General features: G+C 39.7%; 1 protein-coding gene across 1 annotated transcript in view; it reads left to right on the top strand.

Moving 5' to 3' along the window:
* EFHB (EF-hand domain family member B) overlaps window positions 1-22,396 on the top strand; it is a gene marked incomplete at both ends in the record, with an annotated part of 49,246 nt that overhangs the window by 5,017 nt on the left and 21,833 nt on the right. The window contains 5 exon segments of the mRNA XM_082840177.1: window positions 9,932-9,994; window positions 10,693-10,836; window positions 11,538-11,718; window positions 13,988-14,098; window positions 17,583-17,712. Coding sequence (XP_082696303.1) covers window positions 9,932-9,994; window positions 10,693-10,836; window positions 11,538-11,718; window positions 13,988-14,098; window positions 17,583-17,712 — 629 coding nt within the window.

Here is a 22,396-nt window from a genome sequence, read left to right as displayed (position 1 = left end):
ATTTGGTGCCCCTGAGTTCATCCAGTTTCAGAGAAGGGAAGAAGTTCATTTGGGAGAGGTCAAAACCCATTTTCAAGTATGACAGTGAGCAGAGCTCAGATGGAAATACCTCTGTGAAGAACCTGCTAAAATCAACCTGCGAGGACGCTAGCTTTTCATCAGGGTGCGCTCAGGAAACTGTCATCTCCATGAGAGGCCGTTCCAGTGTTGGGGGGAGGGGAACAGATGCATCTCATTGTAAGGACACTCATCCTGTGGTTTGAAGTTGCTGCCCAGAGTTGGCTGCAAGTGAAAGTCTGCTCTGATGGATTTATGAGACCCCATTACGCCTTCTAATCCTGCTGGTATAGTCACTGGTATAGCAGCAATGACTGCTGGTACAGTCATTGGTATAGCAGCATTGGTATAGCAGCAATGACTGCTGGTACAGTCATTGGTATAGCAGCAAGGACCTGTATTCAGGAAAAGCCAAGAAATGGTGGCCCAAGAGGAGATTTTTGGAGTGCTCTTCAAGAACTAAAGAGTCTGGTAAAACGAGGTCCTCTCTGTGTAGACCCTTGGAAGGGCTCTTGGACAGCACTCTGGTAGAGATCAAAATCTCTCTAATGGTCATTTCTCCAAGACATCCTGATACTGTCCCTTGATTGACATTAATGCACTGACTATGGCAGAAACCTTGGGGTTATTAAGACTAAACAACTGAACCTTACAAAGTGCATTGATAAATGGTATTGAAGCCTGAAGTACAAATAGGAGGAAGGAAGGAAAGTTTCAAAGAAAGGTTTTAAAAAGATAATATTGTCTACAATGACTAGACAGTATGTTAGGTGCTAGGGCTACAAAGATGAAAAATGATACAGTACTGGCTTTCCAAAAACCTTACAGTCTAGAGACTTGAGACCAATAGACCAATGATTTTACAATGTGGTAAATGTCATGCAAAGGGATGCCTTATTTTTTTCCTCTTCTACACAAAGAGACCCTGATAGCTATTTGGGGGATGGGTAGAGGCAAAGGGGTCACCTATTTGTAAATCTTGTGAGAACCTGATAGTCATGCAAGCCCTGATACTCAAAAAAAAAAAAAAAAAAGTCACAAAGATTCATTTTGTCTGAATGTGCAAAGAGCCAATCTCTGCAGAATTCTGCGAAGTGGGTGGTTTTATTTGCCTAATGGGTTCAGGGCCTTCTGGGCAGAAAGATTGATGCCATCATTCCTAAATTTTTGCTGAGATTTTCCGAGTTAGGGATATCTACGAGCAAAACAGAGTGATCTTGACCAAGGGAGAGATCGGACCATTATGCCAGCCCACACGGAGTTTGGATGACTATGGGTCAGTGGGTCTTTAGCAGCTGAAAATGGTCTCATATCAACCTTTCTGAGTTGACTTGAATCATACTTGGTCACTGAAACCTGTAATATTGGGGACCAACTGACGAGCTGGCCAAGGGAGGTGGCACTGTTGTGGCTGGGAACGGAGGAAGGAGGTGCCTGAGTGAGGAGGTGGTCAGTGCAGTTGGGAGTTTGATTACAGACAGAGGGCCTGAGCAGATAAGTAAAGACGGAGAACAGTAGAAGCCAGGTTTCTTACTGGTAGAGAAAAATCTTACTAATACGAAAAGGAGAAGGATAGAAGGAATCCTGTTGTGTTGGATTGTGATTGGAGGTATTGGTGGAAACTCATGGTATTATGTCAATGTCTATGTCTATATCATCTATATCTATATCATCTATGTCTATATACATGTCAATATCTAAGCTAAACATTTAACTAAACAGAGTATCATAGAATTGATATAGATGCAAATGTGTGGGGTGTGTATACACCACACATTTCCTAGCTCCATCCTCTAAGAGGATCTAGAAACAATGTTTACTTAGTAGCAATGAGCACACCAGAACCGGGATCTTGATTTCTAAATATCATTCTCTACTAAAAGGAATCAGGACTCTTTGGGAGAATGGCTGACTCTAGGGCTGGTGTAGTACGATATGAACTTGGAACACCTTTGAGAACTATAAAGTAAGAAAGTGCTCAAAGAATAATGCAGATATGTCAAAGGGGTGCAGAAACAAGCTTGAAGAAGCTCCCAGTGGCCCAAACTGTTATACTTTGAGCACTGAATAAAATTAATATTAAATAAAAGGAGAAGGGAGGGAGAGATAAATTAGGAGTTTGGAATTAACAGTTACACGCTGCCATATATAAAATAGATGAACAACAAGGACCTACTGTATAGCACAGGGAACTATATTCAATATCTTGTAATAAACTAGGGGAAAAAATTGAAAAAAATAACCAAATCACTTTGCTGTAAACCGGAAACTAACACAATATTGTAAATGAACTGTACTTCAATTAAGAAATTACCATTGAATAAAACAGAAATCCATGAGCCCATACTGATATAAATACATGAGTGATTGAAAAAATAGCAAGAAAAAAATAATTCCTTGCAGTATAGCACAGATGGAATGATGGAATTAGAAAGTCACCATTTGGCAACCGTCATAGTAGTAATGATTTAGGTCAGAGTCATCAGTGGATATTAAAACAGTAAGTAAAAGTTTAGTGAGGAACTGGATATTTACACATAATAATTTTTTAAATTGATGCATAGTTGATTTACAATGTTGTGTTAATCTCTGCCGTACAGCAATGTGATTCAGTTACACATATAAATCTTTTTATATTCTTTTCCAGTACGTTTATCACAGGATATTGAATATAGTTCCCTGTGCTTTACAGTAGGACCTTGTTGTTTATCCATTACATAGAATAATTATTGATTACAAACTTTACAGTGGAGAAACCTAGCTGGCTTTACCTTCCTTTAGTGATCAAAGTTAACACTAATAGGACAAACTGACAGTGTGTGCTTCCTGATAGAAAAACACAGCATTGTTTCTCTGATAGCCCTGACAAAAATGTATAACTTTCATCATAAGAGAACACTAGTCAAACCCAAACTGAGGATCATTTAACAAAATAACTGACCTATACTCAAAAATTGTCAAGGTCATAAAAGACAAGAGAACATTAGGAACTGTTCCTGACCAAAGAAGACAGAACAGACATGACAAGTAAATGCTATGCATGTGTGCTGGTTACCGAGGCACTTGGATCCTGACTCCCCTCAAGAAGACCTGCTGGGTGGGGGTCTGGGCCGGGGTCAGGGGTGGCGGGAAGAGTGTAGCCGGTTGACAGCCTCCACCTGCTGCCCCATGAATCCCCTGCAGCATTCCTTCACCAGGCCACACTCCCCAGGACAGAGCAAGGCAGGGACTCTAGAACTGAACTTGTTTGGCCAACACAGATTCCTTTAATGGGAAACGTAGTCTCAGAGACCACACACTGGCCTGGCCAAAGTGTTCTCAGAACTGTGCTGTGGCATGAAGCCCTTCTTAATACTTCCTTCCTGCTCTCACTTCACAGGTGACATGGTCTGAAAGCTCTCCCTGCCTACCCTCCGCCTCCCCCTTCATCTTTCACAGGTGTTTCCCTTCATAAATCTCTTGTATGGCTAATGGGGGTGTCTGGTTTTCAGAGGAACCAAGCACTCACGCTGTGACCTTGGATATACTCCTTTTTCTAGAAAGGACTGTACTGGGGCAACTGGTGATATTTGAATGTGGTCCTTATATTAGATACTAGAATTATATCCATGCTAATTTCCTGACTTTTGTGGCCTGTAATTGTTGTTTTTTTCTTAAGATAATAAACCATGAGGAAAAAGAAAATAAAAGAGGACACAACAGTTTAAAAATTTCAATAAATTTTAGAAAATAAGAAGATGGAGACATGGCCACTGATTTTGCAGGGGGAAATGAAATATGAGGGAAATCAGGTGGTAATTTCCACCAGAAATGATCCCATTTGCCTGGAATAATCCCTGAGAAGCTCAGCCCGTGGAAGAAGATGTAGTAAAACTTGGATCTGAAAACTGAAGGATTGGTTGAAGGTCCAAATTCAGTGTAGCTGGGTTTCCAGTTCCCCTCCTCCATTCTATGCTCCCATGATTCCCACCTCTCTCCACCAGCTCCCACTCCGTTCTACCAAAACTGTGGATTTATTTTCCCAAAGTGCCTTTTGGAGTCAAAAGACTCCAAGCCAAAGATAAGGCAGGAGGGCAGCTCCAGGCTGAAAATGGGACGTTAGTAAGTAAAAGTGTAGTTTCTGTAGTGCAGTTTCCCTAGCTTCCTCTCCCAGTGGGCCCTTCAAGGGCCAGCAGCTGGGGGTAAAGCCCACCCTCTCACCAGTAGGCAGTGACTAGAGAGACAGGAGGGCATGACGGATAAGAGTAGAGACTCAGAAGCCAGCCTGCTTGGGCTCAGATATCTGCCAATATATGAGCAGTGTAACCCTGTTACTCAACCTCTCTGTGCCTCAGTTTGCTTATGAGGCAGATGATAATAGTACCTACCTTGTGTAAACCATTGTGAGTATTAAATGAAATAATACATAGGAAGCCCTTAGAATGGTATCCAGCCTATGTGATGTGCTTTATTATCGTCAGTTTTTATTACCATTATTATTAGTCTCTGGAAATTCTGAATAGCCTAGAGGAAAAAAAAATTTATAGGGGGACTCTACCAAAATAAAGGCTGCCTCATTAACTGATCATCTTATAGGAAAGCCTGAGAGTCAACAAGCCCTGTAACACACAGAGCTCCATAATCATCTCTGTGGAGTCTTAAACTTTGTGATGATCAGATGCCAGCTTGAAGAGAGGGGCCGAAACAAGCTAACAGAAAACCCAGAGAGAGCAGGGGAAATGTAAGCACACAGGAAAGTTATTTGAGAGATAAAAGATGTTGCATTCGTAAGACAAGATTGGAACTTTTAAAAAAACAGCCAGAAACTAACACAACATTGTAAAGCAACTATACTCCAATAAAAATTAATAATAAATAAAAATAATAAAAAGAAAAGAACAGCCAGAGAAGAAGAAACGACATTTTAGAACTTAAATATAAGTTATTTAGAGAGTCTAAATAAACATTCAGTAGAGGATTGAAGGATGAAATCAAAGACATTTCTGAGACATTAAAACAAATGCCCTTGAGGCAAAAGGAAAAAGACTCAGAAAATATCATTGTTCCCTTTCTCGGGTTAAGGGGTCCCTAGGATCAGCAGAGGTCCCCCCTTTAGAGCTCAGGAAGTAGAACTTAAGGTGACCGTTAAAGCTGCTCTTAAGTTCCGTCCCGGCTCTGCATATACTTGATTCTCATTCTTATTTCTAGTGCTCTTGCAGCTGTTTCCCTTCTATTTGATATTGTTTATAGATTTTTTGAAAGCCTCCATTGCTTCCTTTTGCGTAATAAAGCAGTACGCAGTAAAATATTGAGAAAACAGTACAAAGAAGAAAATAAAAGCACATGGAATCTCACCACTCAGAAATGGCGATCACAACTAACAACTTTTTGTCTATGGTGTTCTGTGCATATTGCAGATAGAGACGTGATTCTTTGAATTTGTACGATGCAAATTTACGTCTTTGTTTTAAATTCATGAACATTTTCCTATACCATTAAAATGATGTATATACATCATTTTAAATGATTCCACGATAGCATATCTTTTGAAGGTACCATATTTTATTTAACCATTTGCCTGTTGTTGCGTATTTAGTGTGTTTATATCTATATAAATAAAACAAAAGTTCATTCCGTTTGTCTCTTTTTTTTTTTGCGGTACGCGGGCCTCTCACTGTTGTGGCCTCTCCCGTTGCGGAGCACAGGCTCCGGACGCGCAGGCTCAGCAGCCATGGCTCACGGGCCCAGCCGCTCCATGGCATGTGGGATCTTCCCGGACCGGGGCACGAACCCGTGTCCCCTGCATCGGCAGGCGGACTCTCAACCACTGCGCCACCAGGGAAGCCCGCGTTTGTCTCTTACTGGACCACATGAAAAATTACACAACAGATTTTCACCAAACTTGGGAAGCATGTTTGGGATAGCCAGATTCAAAGTGTAGGCTATGAAGAATAGAGTATATCCATGTTGTGGAGCTTGATGGAGAAATAATAGGGGAGGGAAAATAATTTTCCCTCTGCCTTTCTGAGTTCTTGGCTGAAACTTCCTGTGACAAAAGACAGATTAACAAGAGAAAAGCAAACACATTTATTAACACGTATACCTCATGTATACATGGAAGATACCCAGGAAAACTGAGTAAGTCCCAAGATGGCCCAAGTCACCACCTTAAATACCATCTTTAGCTACAGACAAAAAAGGATGTTGGGGGACTTCCCTGGCGGTCCAGTGGTTAAGACTTCATCTTCCAATGCAGGGGGTGCCTGTTCGATCCCAGATCGAGGAGCTAAGATCCCACATGCCTTGAGGCCAAAAACCAAAAACATAAAACAGATGCAGTATTGTAACAAATTCAATAAACACTTTAAAAATGGCCCACATCAAAAAAAAAAATCTTATAAAAAAATAGGTTGTTGACGGAGAACTATATTAACCACAATGGAAAAGAATATTAAAAAAATAACTGAATCACTTTGCTGTACAGCAGAAATTAACACAACATTGTAAATCAACTATACTTCAACAAAAGAAGAAAACTCATCTAACTATGAAAAAAAAAAAAAAAAAGATGTTGGGGCAAAAAGAAGGCCAGCTATGGGAGGTTACCACGGAAAGCATGGTAAACAAGGGTAAGGATTATTATGCAGATTACATCAGTGCCTTCTCCATTGATAAGAGTTCCTGGACATTTAGAGTCAACCTTCTCTTCCTAGTACAGAGAGGGAAACACCTTTACAAGCGATTTCCTTTGTAAAATGTACATGTCCCTTACAAAAGGGTAACTTCTACTCTGTTTTCAGAGCTTCTGCTGTTTCTTAAAATAATTGGTTCAAAACAATCCTTATGCCAAAGAGGCATATTTGGGGGTGGCGAATTCTGCTATCCTTCACATCTCAAATTGATGAACAGGCATCCTTGAAAACAACTGAAATAAAAAGAGATAAAAAGAGATCCATGACTGCAGCGAGACTTGTCACACATAACATGACACGGTAGATAGAAATCAGACATAATGGCTTCCATCTTTGTGTCCCCAATCAAATGGCCTGAGAACATCCAAACCTGATTACAGCTACTGATTTGGAATCAAATTGCTTTTCAAGTAGGCAACTTGATGAGGAATACCAAAGGCATTTCTGTCCAACAGAATGTTTACAGTGATAGAAACCTGGAATATCCAATGTCAAACACTTGGAAAGTCAGCAGATGACGGACAAGTAAAATCATCTTCCTTCCATCTCTCTCATCATGTAGCACCTGGCGAGTAGCTGCCCTGGGTACCCCCAGCCTTAGGAATTAGTCTTTTTTCTTTTTAACTTTTTATTTTATATTGGAGTATAGTTGATAAACAAGGTTGTGATATATCGTTTCAGGTGTAGAGCAAACTGATTCAGTTATGTATATGCATGTATCTATTCTTTTTCAAATTCTTTTCCCATTTAGGTTGTTACATAATATTGAACAAGAGTTCCCTGTGCTATACAGCAGGTCCTTGTTGGTTATACATTTTAAATAGAGCAGTGTGTACATGTTAATCCCAAACTCCCTAACTATCCCTTCCCCCAATCCTTCCCCCTGGTAACCATAAGTTTGTTCTTTAACTCTGCAAGTCTGTTTCCATTTTGTAAATAAGTTCATTTGTATCTTTTCTTTTTAGATTCCTTTCTCTTTCTCTTTCTCTGACTTACTTCACTCAGTATGACAATCTCTAGGTCAACCCATGTCACTGCAAATGGCATGATTTCATTCCTTTTAATGGCTGAGTAATATTCCATTGTATATATGTACCACATCTCCATTCCTTATGAGTTAATCTTTACATTAAATATTTAAAAGAATGGCTGGAGCTTCTATAACATGTATAGCAAGAGAGACTTTATGTTCCCTGATATCTCTGAGATTTCTTACCATCTCCAGCTGAATTAAAAATCATTTGTATCTCAAAAAACAAACAAACAAATAAATAAAATAAAAAACAAACAAAAAGAAATTTTAAAAAATCACTTGCATCCCTCCTCTCTTTTCCCCACCCTGGTTCGCTCAAGTTAGAGCACAGCCCCTTTCCTTTTTAACCTAAGGTTCTTCTCCTATTGTGTAGTTGTGTAAGTAGAATTTACCCAAGATTTGGCATTAAGGTTGGACTGCTTGTGACTGGCCAGTTTCGCATCTTGGGCCCCCCGGCCTCTGACCTTGTTGCTAGATCATTCCCTCCTCCCACCTCTTTCTCAGTCTTTCTCTCATCTCTCTTAATCCTTCTTTAGTCTATCCCATCAAGACTTCATATTTTCTCCCATTTTTTAGCAAAGCAATTAAATTCTCTGTCTGACCATGTCTATGGGCTTCCTCTTTTATACACAGAGGTGTCATCAAGATACTCTCTTAATCTCTTTTTTTCAATCAATCAATCAATTAATTAATTTTTGGCTGTGTTGGGTTTTTGTTGCTGTGCACGAGCTTTCTCTGGTTGCGGAGAGCAGGGGCTACTCTTTGTAGCAGTGCACAGGCTTCTCATTGCTGTAGCTTCTCTTGTTGCAGAGCACGGATTTTAGGTGCACAGGCTTCAGTAGTTGTGGCACATGGGCTCAGTAGTTGTGGCACGTGGGCTCAATAGTTGTGGTGCACAGGATTTGTTGCTCTGTGGCATGTGGGATCTTCCTGGACCAGGGCTCTAACCTGTGTCCCCTGCATTGGCAGGTGGATTCTTAGCCACTGAGCCACCAGGGAAGTCCTTACTCTCTTAATCCTTGATGATTCTCCCTCTAAGAGGAATTCCTCAGTTAACATTTAACATAATAAAAAACTTTCACCTACCCACCTATATCCATCTGTCTTTATTGTCATCCAGTCATCCCTCATTTGTCTAATTAATCCATCCCCCTGCCAACACCTACACATTCATCCATTCACCCAGCTCTCAGCCTCTCTGCTTTTCACTGATTTCCTCCATCCTCCTCCAGAGACCTAGAACATTCTGTATGGGAAGTTTCTTTCTCTCGGTTTTTTAAAGAGAAACTTATGCTTTGCAGAAATAACTATCAGCTGCCTTGAAATGATAAACGGCAAATAGATAAGAGGTGCATTGCTGGGAATGAACTGTTATAATCTTTGCTTGGGCAAGGGAAGGGCAGATAAGACCCAAATTAGAATTAAGTGAACAAAGCCAAGTGAGGTTTGGGCCATTCACTGAAGGAGCTTGGCCAGGGGTGACATGTTCGCATATATCAAAAGTTAGTGTGGGCTTCCCTGGTGGCGCAGTGGTTGAGAGTCTGCCTGCCGATGCAGGGGACACGGGTTCATGCCCCGGTCCGGGAATATCCCACATGCCGCAGAGCGGCTGGGCCCGTGAGCCATGGCCGCTGAGCCTGCGCGTCCGGAGCCTGTGCTCCGCAACGGGAGAGGCCACAACAGTGAGAGGCCCACGTACCGCAAAAAAAAAAAAAGTTAGGGTGTTGGTGAAATACACCCACAGTGCAAACACACCCACACCCACTCAGAAATACTTAATACTTTGAGTTTAGCTTGAATTCAGCCACACTCTCATTGTACTGATGACAATAGGACAGCCGATAATTAACCTGTGAACTATGACGGGATTATTTCTGAAAGTTGAATCCCTCAGCATGTTGCAGAGGTCCTATAATTGATGGATCACTAATAATGCTGCACTGTGAAAAAAAAAGGTATGCTTGAATATATGTAGCATCTAACGTTTATATTATACATCAGGATTGTCTTAGATTTGCTAATTGTTCTTACTACTTTTCTTAATTGTGTTAAGTAGTTGAAAGTAACTTTTTAGCATTAGATACATAGGCCAAATTTGAAATACATTCCATTCTTCAAAACACTACCCCTGGACCTGACAATGACCAATTATTGCTTTTTTTCTCTTTAGGCAGGGAAAGTTCTTCCGATTGGATACAGAGCTGCAAACTGCTTGACTGAAAAACTTCCCAGGGTGAGTGTTTTCAAAATGCATTTGTGTGTGGGGCTTCCCTGGTGGTGCAGTGGTTGAGAGTCCGCCTGCCGATGCAGGAGACACGGGTTCGTGCCCCGGTACGGGAAGATCCCACATGCCGCGGAGCGGCTGGGCCCGTAAGCCATGGCCGCTGAGCCTGTGCGTCCGGAGCCTGTGCTCTGCAACGGGAGAGGCCACAACAGTGAGAGAGGCCCGCGTACTGCAAAAAAAAAAAAAAAAAAAAAAAAAAAAAAAATCCATTTGTGTGAACATAAGATAAACAACGCTCAACATTCCTTCTGAGAGTTGCATAAATTTAATGTGGTCAATTTGGATTATTTTTACTGTATTTTGGGGCCTTCTATTGAGTTTGTCCGAGGAAGTGAAAATTCCAGGCTTACAATTTCCAGCTCTACAAAAACTACAGGAGATTCCATTTATTTCGATGGGAAATAGTCATTTATGGTATGCTTCCTAACCTGGATACTTCTTGGCTGTTTTCTAAATATAACTTTTAAAATATGTTGTTTATTTCTATTAAAAAATTTTCAGGATGTTTCATTGTTTGGAGCTGTAGATCCCCAGGTACTGATTAAACTCATGTAATGAAGGGTGTTCATTGATTGGTATAGATCAGTCTTGCTAATATCTGATTGACTGGACTTAATAATTCTATTTTCTTCTCTCCCTGTTGGTAGCTAGTGACCCCACCTGAAGCAAAAAAATTTTTCAACTTCAGATATCCACCTGCTGGAGCCGAAAGAGTATTTTACGGCAGAGCAAATGATCCCCAAATTGCACCTTCTTTGACACACGGAATCAGATCTAAAATTTCAACACCGGTAACTTCTTTTCTATTTTTCCCTGTACATTATTCACTTACCAAGGTGAAAATGAACAAATGAGGTATTAGTGAAATATCTCCTTCCCACTCTTAATCTTGGGCAGTGAAAAAAATCCAAGCAGCCGCAGCCAGGAGGGTGAGTGTAGAAAAGTCAATGGTTTAAGCCACAGACTAATATTCTCCCCTCAGATAATAAAAGCCAAGCTGCACTTAATTTTCTCACAGTAAAGAGAAGTGCTGTCAAGGTTTGTTAAAGCATGGTGGGGACAAAGGCTGGGTGATATTGCTGGAGATGCTAAGAGCGCTTGTACATGCGTTGTGTGCACGCAGGGTCCCGGTGTTACCTGCTACAGATTGAATGGACAGCCAAGGGTCAGAAGACCTGATCTTATACCTGGAGGGAGCTGGTGGGAATCACGTGGCTCTTGCACTTGTCATTCCTACTTTTCTGGAACCTTGGAGTCGAGTAACCAGGGAGTTGCCCTCATAAATTCTTTAGCCCCAATGAAAAGTCATGTTTAGACATGTCTAAGCTGCATAACCCCAATTCTGATGGTTCATTTGAAGGTGAGCCAAGACAACGATCATGAAATGTTTTCCCACAATCATATTGTCTTCTCCCCAGCTATTGAGTTTCAGTGTTCAGACTTTTTTTCCTGTTTTTGGTTGTTACACCTTTGCTTTGTACGATTTCTTTAGGCAAAGGTACTGATCAACCCACAGCCTATTACAACCTTTCAACAGAAAATGAAAGATAAGAAGGAATCAGTATATTTTAGCAATCAACGGGCACCGTTAGGAAAATCTCATGACCAGACGCCAGGATTACCTAAAGGCCTGGATATACTCAACACGACATTTGGGACGGCAGTCATCAAAGGTAGTGAAAATAAAGTGTGGGGAAGGAATGATAAAATGTCTTCTTAGAAAATGGGATTAAATATCTTGTTGGGATTTATTTAGTGCTGGTGTAAATGTTGATCCCAGAATGAAAGATGGGAATCATAGCAAGAAAGTTACTCTCAGACCCAGAAGCCTTAGAGTTGATGTATGTCAAGGCAGTAAGAGTTCAGGGTTTGGAGAGGAGATTCAGGGAGCAGAGTAGAGATGGTGTAAAGACAGGAAAAAGACTCCGGGAAGTTGATCTTGGGACCAGATGTGAGGGTTGCTATCTCTTTCCCCTGGACATCTATTTGTGTGTTTTATTTCCACCAAAGCCTCTAATGTGTTCATAACTCTTAATTCTTTTTAAAAAAATTTTTTGTATTGAAGTATAGTTGATGTACAATGTTGTGTAAATTTCTGCTGTACAGCAAAGTGACTCAGTAATACACATATATACATAATTTTTTGTATTCTTCTCCATGATGGTTTATCCCAGGATATTAAATATAGTTCCCTGTGCTATACAGTAGGACCATATTGTTTATCCATTCTATATATACCAGTTTGCAACTGCTAGCCCCAAACTCCCCATCCATCCCTCCTCCACCCACCCTCTCCCTTGGCAACCACCAGTTTGTTCTCTACGTCTGTGCTTAACTCTTTATGAAATTCTGTTTCATACAGAGACCGCAAAACAGATGTTAGGTAAATGCTGTGTACAACACTCATTCATGAAGATCCATGATGTGTACACTTGCTTATTAACCTAACAGGCAGTATCAAAGCAGATTCCCCTCTCATCTTGAGAGGGAGTGAAGCAATCTTTCAGCAAATGACTTAGAATAGAATTGGTCACAGGCCATATTTTCTTCTGCAGCCCCAGCGTCCTGCCATGTTGTTGGGTGCTTTCCCTTTACACCTTCTCACATTTAGCCTTTTCTGGTCTCTTACCTTCTCCTTCCAGGGATCTTATTACAGGAAAACTCAAATTCCATCTTTTTATCATCCTGCAGAGGAATTCGCTTCTTTCTTTATCTTTCTGCACCCACTGCGGCTCTGCACCAGGAACTTATCTTTTTTTCACCAAAATGTCCATTAGATTATTTTCCTTGACATAGTAACATCCGTTCTGGAGATAAATTATGCCTTTCTCTTGGAATGCAAAATCTGCAGTTGTACTTTAGTTTATCAGATCTAAAGTTAAAACTTGTTAAAATTTGAAACATGAAAAATGTATTTTAGAACAGATAAAATATCTTTTTTTCCTTTTAAATAGGATTAAAAATTGTATTTAAGTACACCAGGCATTACAGAATTACAGTAATTATATCATAACCGCTATCAAGAATTTAATATGGAAAGTACTGCCTAGGTGTGCCTCATTTAAATATGTAATAGAGAGAATGTTCTAAAATGTATATATGTGTATTAATAGGTGTAATGGTTCCCACATCAAAAAGAAGCACTGCTTTACAGGATTATTCTGAGTAGGGCTACCTTCTGGTATTCTTAACTGTTTATAGACCCCACTTCTTGGCAGAAAGTCCAAAAGAAAACATCTTAATGTATGTTGTTAGGTTGAAAGAGAAGAGTGAAATTGTAAATGGAATTATATTTAAAAATCATTACATGAAACAATAAAAAGAAAATAATTCGCTATATATAAAACCAGGGACCACCAGTCCTGGAAAAGCAGCTGTTCAACAAAGATCTTCTAGCTCTAGGTTTGGGAGCAGTAAGAGGAAGAATTTCTTTCTGATGCCAGTGATTTCCCCGGCACTTTGGGCTATTTTGAAGATGGATATTCACATCTAAACAGATTCAGGTTGTGTGCTGTTGTCTACAGCTGCCAACATTTGCATCAAGTCTTCCCCACAGGGTATCAGGGTTTCTGAAACTGATTTGTGATTCAAATTTGCCTAGATCATCTTGGGAAGTCTGGAGCAAACTAAAATAAAAAGAATCCTGAGATCCTCAAAATTGGGAATTTAACTGGGCTTGGCATATAGCTCAGGACAACCAAATGGTTAACCAGTATGGAGTTCTTCAGAATTCTAGGGATTGAATCTGTTCAAGTGGGATCCTTAAGACAGTGACGCCTGGGCTATTCCTGTCTTTGGTGAGAAATCTCTATGTATGTTGGCTTTTTGCCCATGTAGCTTATATAGTTAGCATACCAGTTTGTCATTTGCTCTAGTCAACTTAAATATGTTATAAAGAGTTGAAAAATGCCTTAAAACTGATTTCATTAATTCTTCCTTCAGAATTACCTGCTAGAGAGGTGGTGAATCCACCAAAATCCTATCAAGAAGTATTTGAAGAAGGACAGGCAGGACACGATCTGTATATTGTATCTCACAATGATTATTATGCAGGTAAGTCTCCTCCAGTGTAAAATGGGCCTGAGAATATGAGACTCAGATTTGTGAAGAGGAATAAGGGAGATGATGTGCTTAAAGTTAAAATGCCTGGCATATAATAGGTGATCAATAAATAATAACTTATTACTTATAAGGTTATAAACCCCGATAGCTGGGAACACATACACTTATGCATTTTGGGTGTAAAATGTAGAAAGATATGTTTCATTAAAATGAAAAAAATAGCTAAGTAAGATTAAATGTTGGGTAGTCTAATCTTGTTTTTTATTCAAATACGATTATTCTAAGTGCTTTGCTTTACATGAGGAATATTAGATAATGGTCAAGTGCAGAAATTTTCGAGTCAGATCAAGTTCAAGGCCTAGCTTGTCCATTTATTATCTTTTAGACCTTGAATATTTTACTTATCACCATCTATTTTAAATTTATTAAATAGGGATAATAATGTTGCGAGGATGAAGTGAGTGCCTGCAAAATGCCAAGCATGGTGCCTGGAACATAGTGAGGGCTCAGTAACTATTATTATTATTATTATTAAGTGATCTTGACTAAAAGCCTTATTACTAGAATTATTCTATAGCATAACTAAAAGGCATTGGATGTTTGCTGTAAACTACAATTTAATTGTTGACGTGTGGGTGCTAAGTAGAATCTTGATCTAACAGAGGATTGACAATTAGACTCTGATACCTGTCCTGAGAAAGCCGATGGCCTGTGCAAGATTCACGAACTAATCTGCATTAGTTAGAAGTAAGACTAGCCCTTCACTGCAGCACAAGACCCCTCTCTCCGTCTTTATTTCTTTACTTTTCTCCTCCACCGCCCCCTCACATCATACTCCTTCTGGGGCTTGTCTGCTATGCCCATTGCTCCCCGGCTGGAGTCAGCCATTCCCTTCTCCCATGACCAGTCTCTGCTGGTTCCTTACGCTGCCGGTACACCCCGGTGCTGAGATCATCTCCATCCTCCCACGGCTGCTTCCACCGCGCTTTTTCACAGCCTTGACAAGGCTTCTCTCCGTGTCTCCTCCGCCGCTGCGTCCCTGGCTCTGTCCCTCCCTTTCTTCTTCTTTAATATAAATTTATTTTATTTTATTTATTTTTGGCTGAGTTGGGTCTTTGTTGCTGCGCGTGGGCTTCCTTTAGTGGTGGTGAGCGGGGGCTACTCTTCCTTGCAGTGCGTGGGCTTCTCATTGCGGGGGTTTCTCTTGTTGTGGAGCACGGGCTCTAGGCGTGTGGGCTTCAGTAGTTGTGGCACGCAGGCTCAGTGGTTGTGGCTCGCGGGCTCTAGAGCGCAGGCTCGGTAGTTGCGGCACACGGGCTTAGCTGCTCTGTGGCATCTTCCTGGACCAGGGCCGGAACCCGTGTCTCCTGCACTGGCAGGCGGATTCTTAACCACTGCGCCACCAGGGAAGTCCCCTCCCTTTCTTCTTTTCCTCCTTCTAGTCTTTCTTTTCTTTATTCCTCCTTCCCTCCATTCCTCTCTTGTGAAAATATTTTATTCATTTTTGGAAAAGTTTAGCATCGATAGCACAATCTAATCCAATGCCATTTAATTGTTTTAAGAAAGAACTATTTCAATGAATATGTATATAGACACCCTTTACATGCGTTTAGCATTTGGAGGACAATTTGGAGGAAAATGAGTGTAGTTTTAAAATTATTTATTTATATTGGAGTATAGTTGATTTACAATGTTGTGTTAGTTTCTGGTGTACAGCAAAGTGATTCAGTTGTACATATGTGCATTCTTTTCCATTATGGTTTATTACAGGATATTGAATATAGTTCCCTGTGCTCTACACTAGGACCTTGTTGTTTATCCATTCTATATATGGTAGTTTGCATCTGCTAGTCCCAAACTCCCAGTCCAATTTTTTTTTTTAATATTTAGAAGACTCTAATGGACTATCACATGACTGAAATTACTTTCATTTGCTGATTTTTACAAAAGTCTCACTAGCCTCTTGAAAAGGAATAGAATCCAATCCTTTAAATATTTATTTTTTACTTTTTCCCTTTAATGAAAGCACTATTTTTTATTATAAAAATATAACTGTAGAGAATGTAAATATCATGGAAAAATGAAGAAAAAGTAAATGTAACCTTGAAATCCCATTAGCCAGAGATAACTACATTTGATACATCAAACATCTTTCTAACCCCCATCCACGGAGCTATCTTCAGTTAAATGTGACAATAATCTCCATGCTTTTGGAGAACCTGCTATATGCATTTACTTGAAATAGTATGTCAAGGACATCATTCAATAACAATAACAACCTCTTTTAAATACACTTAATTTAAATTATTACTAAAGTAATACACATTTTCTTTTATAAAATGCAGGTTGTATAGAAGTATATGAAATGCAAAGAAAATCTCCCACAATTCCCAGTCTGCCATAGGTGATACTTTCATATATGTTTTTCTTTGCTCATTCATATATGAGTGTATGTGTGTGTTTTGCATCCTACTGTACACACTTTTTTTTCCCCTTTTTCTTCCCCGCCCCCCCCCCCCCACATATGAAATTTCTTGGTTGTCTTTTCAGGTCAGTTATCAATATTGTATTTTTCAGGATTACAAAAATGTATTGTTTATATATCTTTGTGAATGTGATTTGTTTCCATAGGATACATTCCTACATTTCTGAGCATCTGAAAATTTCACTCTTAGAGCCAAACTCTCCACCTGGATAGCTGCCCCAGTTTGCCCTCACAGGCACAGTGTATGAGAATTTCCATTTCCCTGCATCTTCCCCAATGGCGAACTTTGCCAATCTTCTTTAATTTTGCTTAACTGAGAGTTGAATTATAACTGTGCGCTATTGTTTTTGCTTACATTATTTGGGTTACTGGTGAGGCTGAATATCTTTTCTCCATCATTTTATAACCTTTTAGCTGATCTCTAGTTTCAGTCTTACTTTCTTACCTACAAATAGAAAACTAATACCACATCATGGTACAGTACTAGATCTTAAAAATAAAGACCTCCCTGTTGGGTTCTCAGCCCTCTATCACCCTTTGAATGTCTCTAATATGAGATAAGTGATTATAACGAAATGTGAAGGTTGTAACGCAAATCTCAGTGAGAGCAAATATAAAACACCAATCTCTCAAATCTTAGCATAGCTTAAAGCACCGCTGGGGTCACAAAGCCTTGCAGTACCTCCCCTGATCTTAAGGATTTCTTTAACATTGATGGGCCCTGAATTTTTCATCAGTTATATGTCTTTCTCCTACATCATTTTTCTACTTACTTTCCAAATATTAACACAAGGAGCCCTTGTTCCACCAGTCTCCCAGCTCACATGGGAGAATGCATCTGTCATCTGTAGCCAAATGTGTGCAGTTTCCTGTGCTGTGACAGTTCCATTCTTTTTCCCACTCTCATTTTCATTGTCAGTGAGAACATCGTGCGCTTCTTGCACAAAGTTGTGTTGCTTAAGTCAGAAGTCTTCCCTTTTCTTTTCTTAGGAGAAGCAAAGCACCGAAAGTATAATCCGTCAAGTTTTCATAGATTTAACTTGTATGGGATCCCAACACCACATTTTAATGATGGACGAAACATGGCAAAAACTTTACATTGGCTCCACGAACTACAAATGTAAGTTTAAGTATGTTGTGTCTTGGAACAAGGGTTAGATATATGGCATATGGACTTGACAGTTTATTACGTTTATTTTTTGAAGAGGTAATGCAGTGACAGGGTTCAAACATAAAAATAATAGAAAAAGATACACAATGGTATGTCTTCTAAACTGTCCAGTTCCCCCAGAGATAACCATGATACTGTCTTTTTGTTGTTGTTGTTGGGTTTTTTTCTGTTTGATTTTTTGTTTGTTTGTTTTTGACCGCGTGGCTTGCAGGATCTTAGTTCTTCCAGCAGGTATAGAGCCTAGGCCGCCTGCAATGGAAGTGCAGACTCCTAACCACTGGACTGCCATGGACTTCCCTGTGTGTGTGTTTGTGATTCTAAAGTAATTTCATGTCTTTTCAGCAGATTGGAAGACATACATGAATGTTTTTAATCTATGGGATCAACCCTACTATGTTTCTTAAAGATAGTGGGGTTTCAAGTCTCAACAAAGACAATCATGTCACATATAATTGACCTGTCATTTATCATTCAGCTTTCTTTAATAGTTATTTGGGCACCTGAGCATCTGACTTAACTCTCACAAACTGTGACCTTTTTATACCTGCATTCTACATTTTGACTACTTTCCTAAGAAATTAAAATAAGTTTCCTTAGTTTTTCATTCCCTGTCTTATATTTTATATCTAAGCCAACAAACAAAATAAAAACCTATATTTCCTACTATGTTTAAAAAATCAGAAGATTGAAAATACTGAGGTACTGGGTTGAATGGTGGCCCCCAAAGATGTCCATGTTCTAATTCCCAAAACCTATGAAGGTTATATCATATGGGAAAAGGGTCTTTGTAAATGCAATTAAGTTAAAGATCTTGAGATGAAGAGATCATTCTGGATGATCTGGGTGGACCCTAAATCCAATGACAAGTGTCCTCATAAGGGAAAGGCAGAGGGAGGGTTGAGACAGAAAAGCAGAAGACATTCAGAGGAGAAGAAGGTGATGTGAAGATGGAGGAGGCTGGAATGATGTGACAGCAAGCTAAGGAAGGCCAAAAAAAAAAAAAGTGCCAACAGCCTCCAGATGTTGGAAGAAGCAATGAACAGATTATCCCCTAGAGCCTTTGGAGGGAATGCAGCCTTGCTGTCACCTTGATCTCAGACTTCTGGTCTCTAGAACTGTGAGAGAATACATTTCTACTGTTTTAAGCCACAAGTTCATGGTAATTTGTCTAGCACCCACAGGAAACGAATATACTGGGCTTGCATTTCTATACATCAATGGTGGGAGTGGATTTGCTTTGCTCTCTGCCCTCTTTATTTTTTTAGTTTATAACTTTTTAAAAATTAATTTTTATTGGAGTATAGTTGATTTACAATGTGTTGGGACTTCCCTGGCCATCCACTCCGAGCTTCCACTGCAGGGGTTGCGGGTTCAATCCCTGGTCAGGGAACTGAGATCCCACATGACGCACAGTGCGGCCAAAAACAAAAACAAAAAAAACAAAAAACAAAACAAAACAAATACAATGTTGCATTACTTTCTGCTGTATAGCAAAGGGAACCAGTCATACATGTACATCTATCCACTCTTTTTTAGATTCTTTTCCCATATAGGTCATTACAGTGTATTGAGTAGAGTTCCTTGTGCTCTACAGTAGGTCCTTGTTGTTTATCTATTTTATATACAGTAGTGTGTATAAGTCAATCCCAATCTTCCAATTTATCCCTCCCCCCCATTCCCCCTTGGTAACCATAAGTTTGTTTTCTACATCTGTGACATCATTTCTGTTTTGTATATAAGTTCATTTGTACCATTTTTTATACCCTCTGTCCTCTTTAAAGGATACACTGGCCCTCCAAGTTTCCATAGGCCCCCAGGGTGCACACAGAGTTTGCACATTCCCACAGGCACCCACCTGCCTCGCTCATTTGCCTGTCTGGTTGCTGAAATAACAGCTCCCAATTATAGAGGCCAAATACTTAGTACTTTATATATGATTAATTTAATCCTACCAAAACCTCTGTGAGGTAGGTGTACTATAATTTTTTTTCAGGGGGGTATGGAAAAGTTTATTCAGTGAACCTATCTATGAAACAGAAACAAAATCAGGGACACAGAGAATAGACTGGTGGTTGCCAAGGGAGCAAGAGGGTGGGAGAGGGTAGGATTGGGAGTTTAGGATTAGCAGATGCAATCTGGTATATACAGAATGGATAAACAACAAGGTCCTACTGTATAACACAGGGAACTATATTCAACATCCTGTGATAAACCATCACGGAAAAGAATATGAGAAAGAATGTATATATATGCATAACTGAGTCAGTTTGCTATACAGCAGACTAACAACACTGTAATTCAACTATACTTCAGGTGTACTATAATTTTTAGCCTTTCCATTTTACCGATGAAGAAACTGAACTACAGGGCTTCCCTGGTGGCGCAGTGGTTGGGAGTCCGCCTGCCAAGGCGGGGGACGTGGGTTCGTGCCCCGGTCCGGGAAGATCCCACATGCCGCGGAGCGGCTGGGCCCGTTAGCCATGGCCGCTGGGCCTGCGCATCCGGAGCCTGTGCTCCGCAGCGGGAGGGGCCACATCAGTGAGAGGCCCGCATACAGCAAAAAATAATAATAAAAAAAAAATAAAATTAAAAAAAAAAAAGAAACTGAACTACAGAGAAGTGAAATCATTTGCCCAAGATCATGCAACTGAGAAATACTAGGGGTAGGGTTGAAACCCTGGCAGTGTGTCGCCAGGGGCTGTCTTTAACCACTACACCAGGGGTATAGACAGTGGATTCTGTGATCACAGGCCTGAAATTTTGATTTCCATTTTTCTCCCACTCCCTTATTATATGAATTTCTGATACTTGAATTATTGAAAACAATAATGTTAAAACACAAACACAGAAGAAATTCTTTCAATATTATACTAAACCCATATGAGATAGTTTTTCTTTAGGGTATAGAAGAAGAGCTTATAAAACAAATATTCATGAATTTATCGCTATTAAAGTTGTTAAAATATACATAAAGGAAAACATGAAGAAATGATTTAAGTATTTCACTAGATATTTATAATTAAATATAACATAGAAATTGACACTTAAAAGAAGGTGACAAATATGGTTTATCCACTTCTGAAAGCTTAGAAATATTAAATCTGTTATCCATTTCTTAAAGATATGAAATAAACATATTCACAAGGTGCCTTAACGAGGTCCTAAGAGTAGAGCTTCTGGGTCATTAACAAGCACATATTTATCAATGATTAGGGATAGTCATAAAAAACCACACTGAATTTATAAAAGCAGGCCATATGCAGGATGCATTTCCCACCAACTTGTCTCTACCCACAAGGAAACATCATTTATGGAACACTGTTTTATTTGATCACTTTCTGTATTTCGAACTTAGTTGGAAAATTATTGCTGAAATGATAGATTCTTTATTCCCTTGATTTGTTGTATTTCAAAAAGGACTCACTACTTCATTCTTCAGTGTGATTTCTATTATAAACTTAGAGTGAAGTATATTCGTTTACATCTCTTTTTTTTTGTTCCTATTTTCTTCTTTTTTTGTCTTTATTTTTAAATTGAAGAATAGTTGATTTACAATGTTGTGTTAGTTTCAGGTGTACAACAAAGTGATGTATTTATTCATATATATATAAATTTAATCTTTTTCGGATTCTTTTCCATTCTAAGTTATTATAAGATATGCAGTATAGTTCCCTGTGCTATACAAGAACTACTGTATAGCACAGGGCCTACTGTATAGCGCAGGGAAATATATTCCCTGTTATATATATTGGTTATTTTATATATAGTAGTGTGTATCTGTTAACCCCAAACTCCTAATTTATCCCTCCTCCACCTTCTCCTTTGGTAACCATTGTTTGTCTTCTATGTCTGTGAGTCTTTTTCTGTTTTGTTTACATCTCATTTTGATATGCACTATTTTAACATAAATTTGTTTCACTCTTAACTTTTGAGAGTTATTAGAGATATATACTTTTAAGGAATGTATTTCCTCCATAAAACTACCTCTATCTATATTCTGTTTATGACCTTTGGTCTGAAGAATCAGTTAGAATGTTGAAATGGGGTGTGTGTGTGGGTGGGTGTATGTGTCTGAATGAAAAAATTGATTGGCACGCAGAGGATTTACTCTGAGCTGGTTAGTGAATACTTTGAGGTGTGTAATGATGTTACAGCTATTGATACTCTGACATACTTGGTTGCTCAGAAATACTTCCCGATTCTCCCAGAAACATAACCCAGGCACTTTTAGGCTGAGAAGCGTAGGCTCCATGACTTAGAATCCTTACCTTTACCATCCAGGCTTGTTCCTAATCATGCCCCTTGGAGCTGGTTTTATTTATTTATTTATTTTTAATTTTTGGCCGCGTTGGGTCTTCGTTGCTGCATGTGGGCTTTCTCTAGCTGCGGCCAGCAGGGGCTACTCTTTGTTGCGGTGCGCGGGCTTCTCATTGAAGGGGCTTCTCTTTGTTGTGGAGCTTGGGCTCTAGGACCGTGGGCTTCCAGGCTCCGTAGTTGTGGCTGTCGAGCTCTAGAGCGCAGGCTCAGTAGTTGTGGTGCGTGGGCTTAGTTGCTCTGCGGCGTGTGGGATCTTCCTGGACCAGGGCTCGAACCTGTGTCCCCTGTATTGGCAGGTGGATTCTTAACCACTGTG

This window comes from Leucopleurus acutus, assembly GCF_964270905.1.
Source record: "Leucopleurus acutus genome assembly, chromosome: 5".
Lineage (NCBI taxonomy): Eukaryota > Metazoa > Chordata > Mammalia > Artiodactyla > Delphinidae > Leucopleurus > Leucopleurus acutus.
This window is presented reverse-complemented; position numbering and strand designations above follow the sequence as displayed.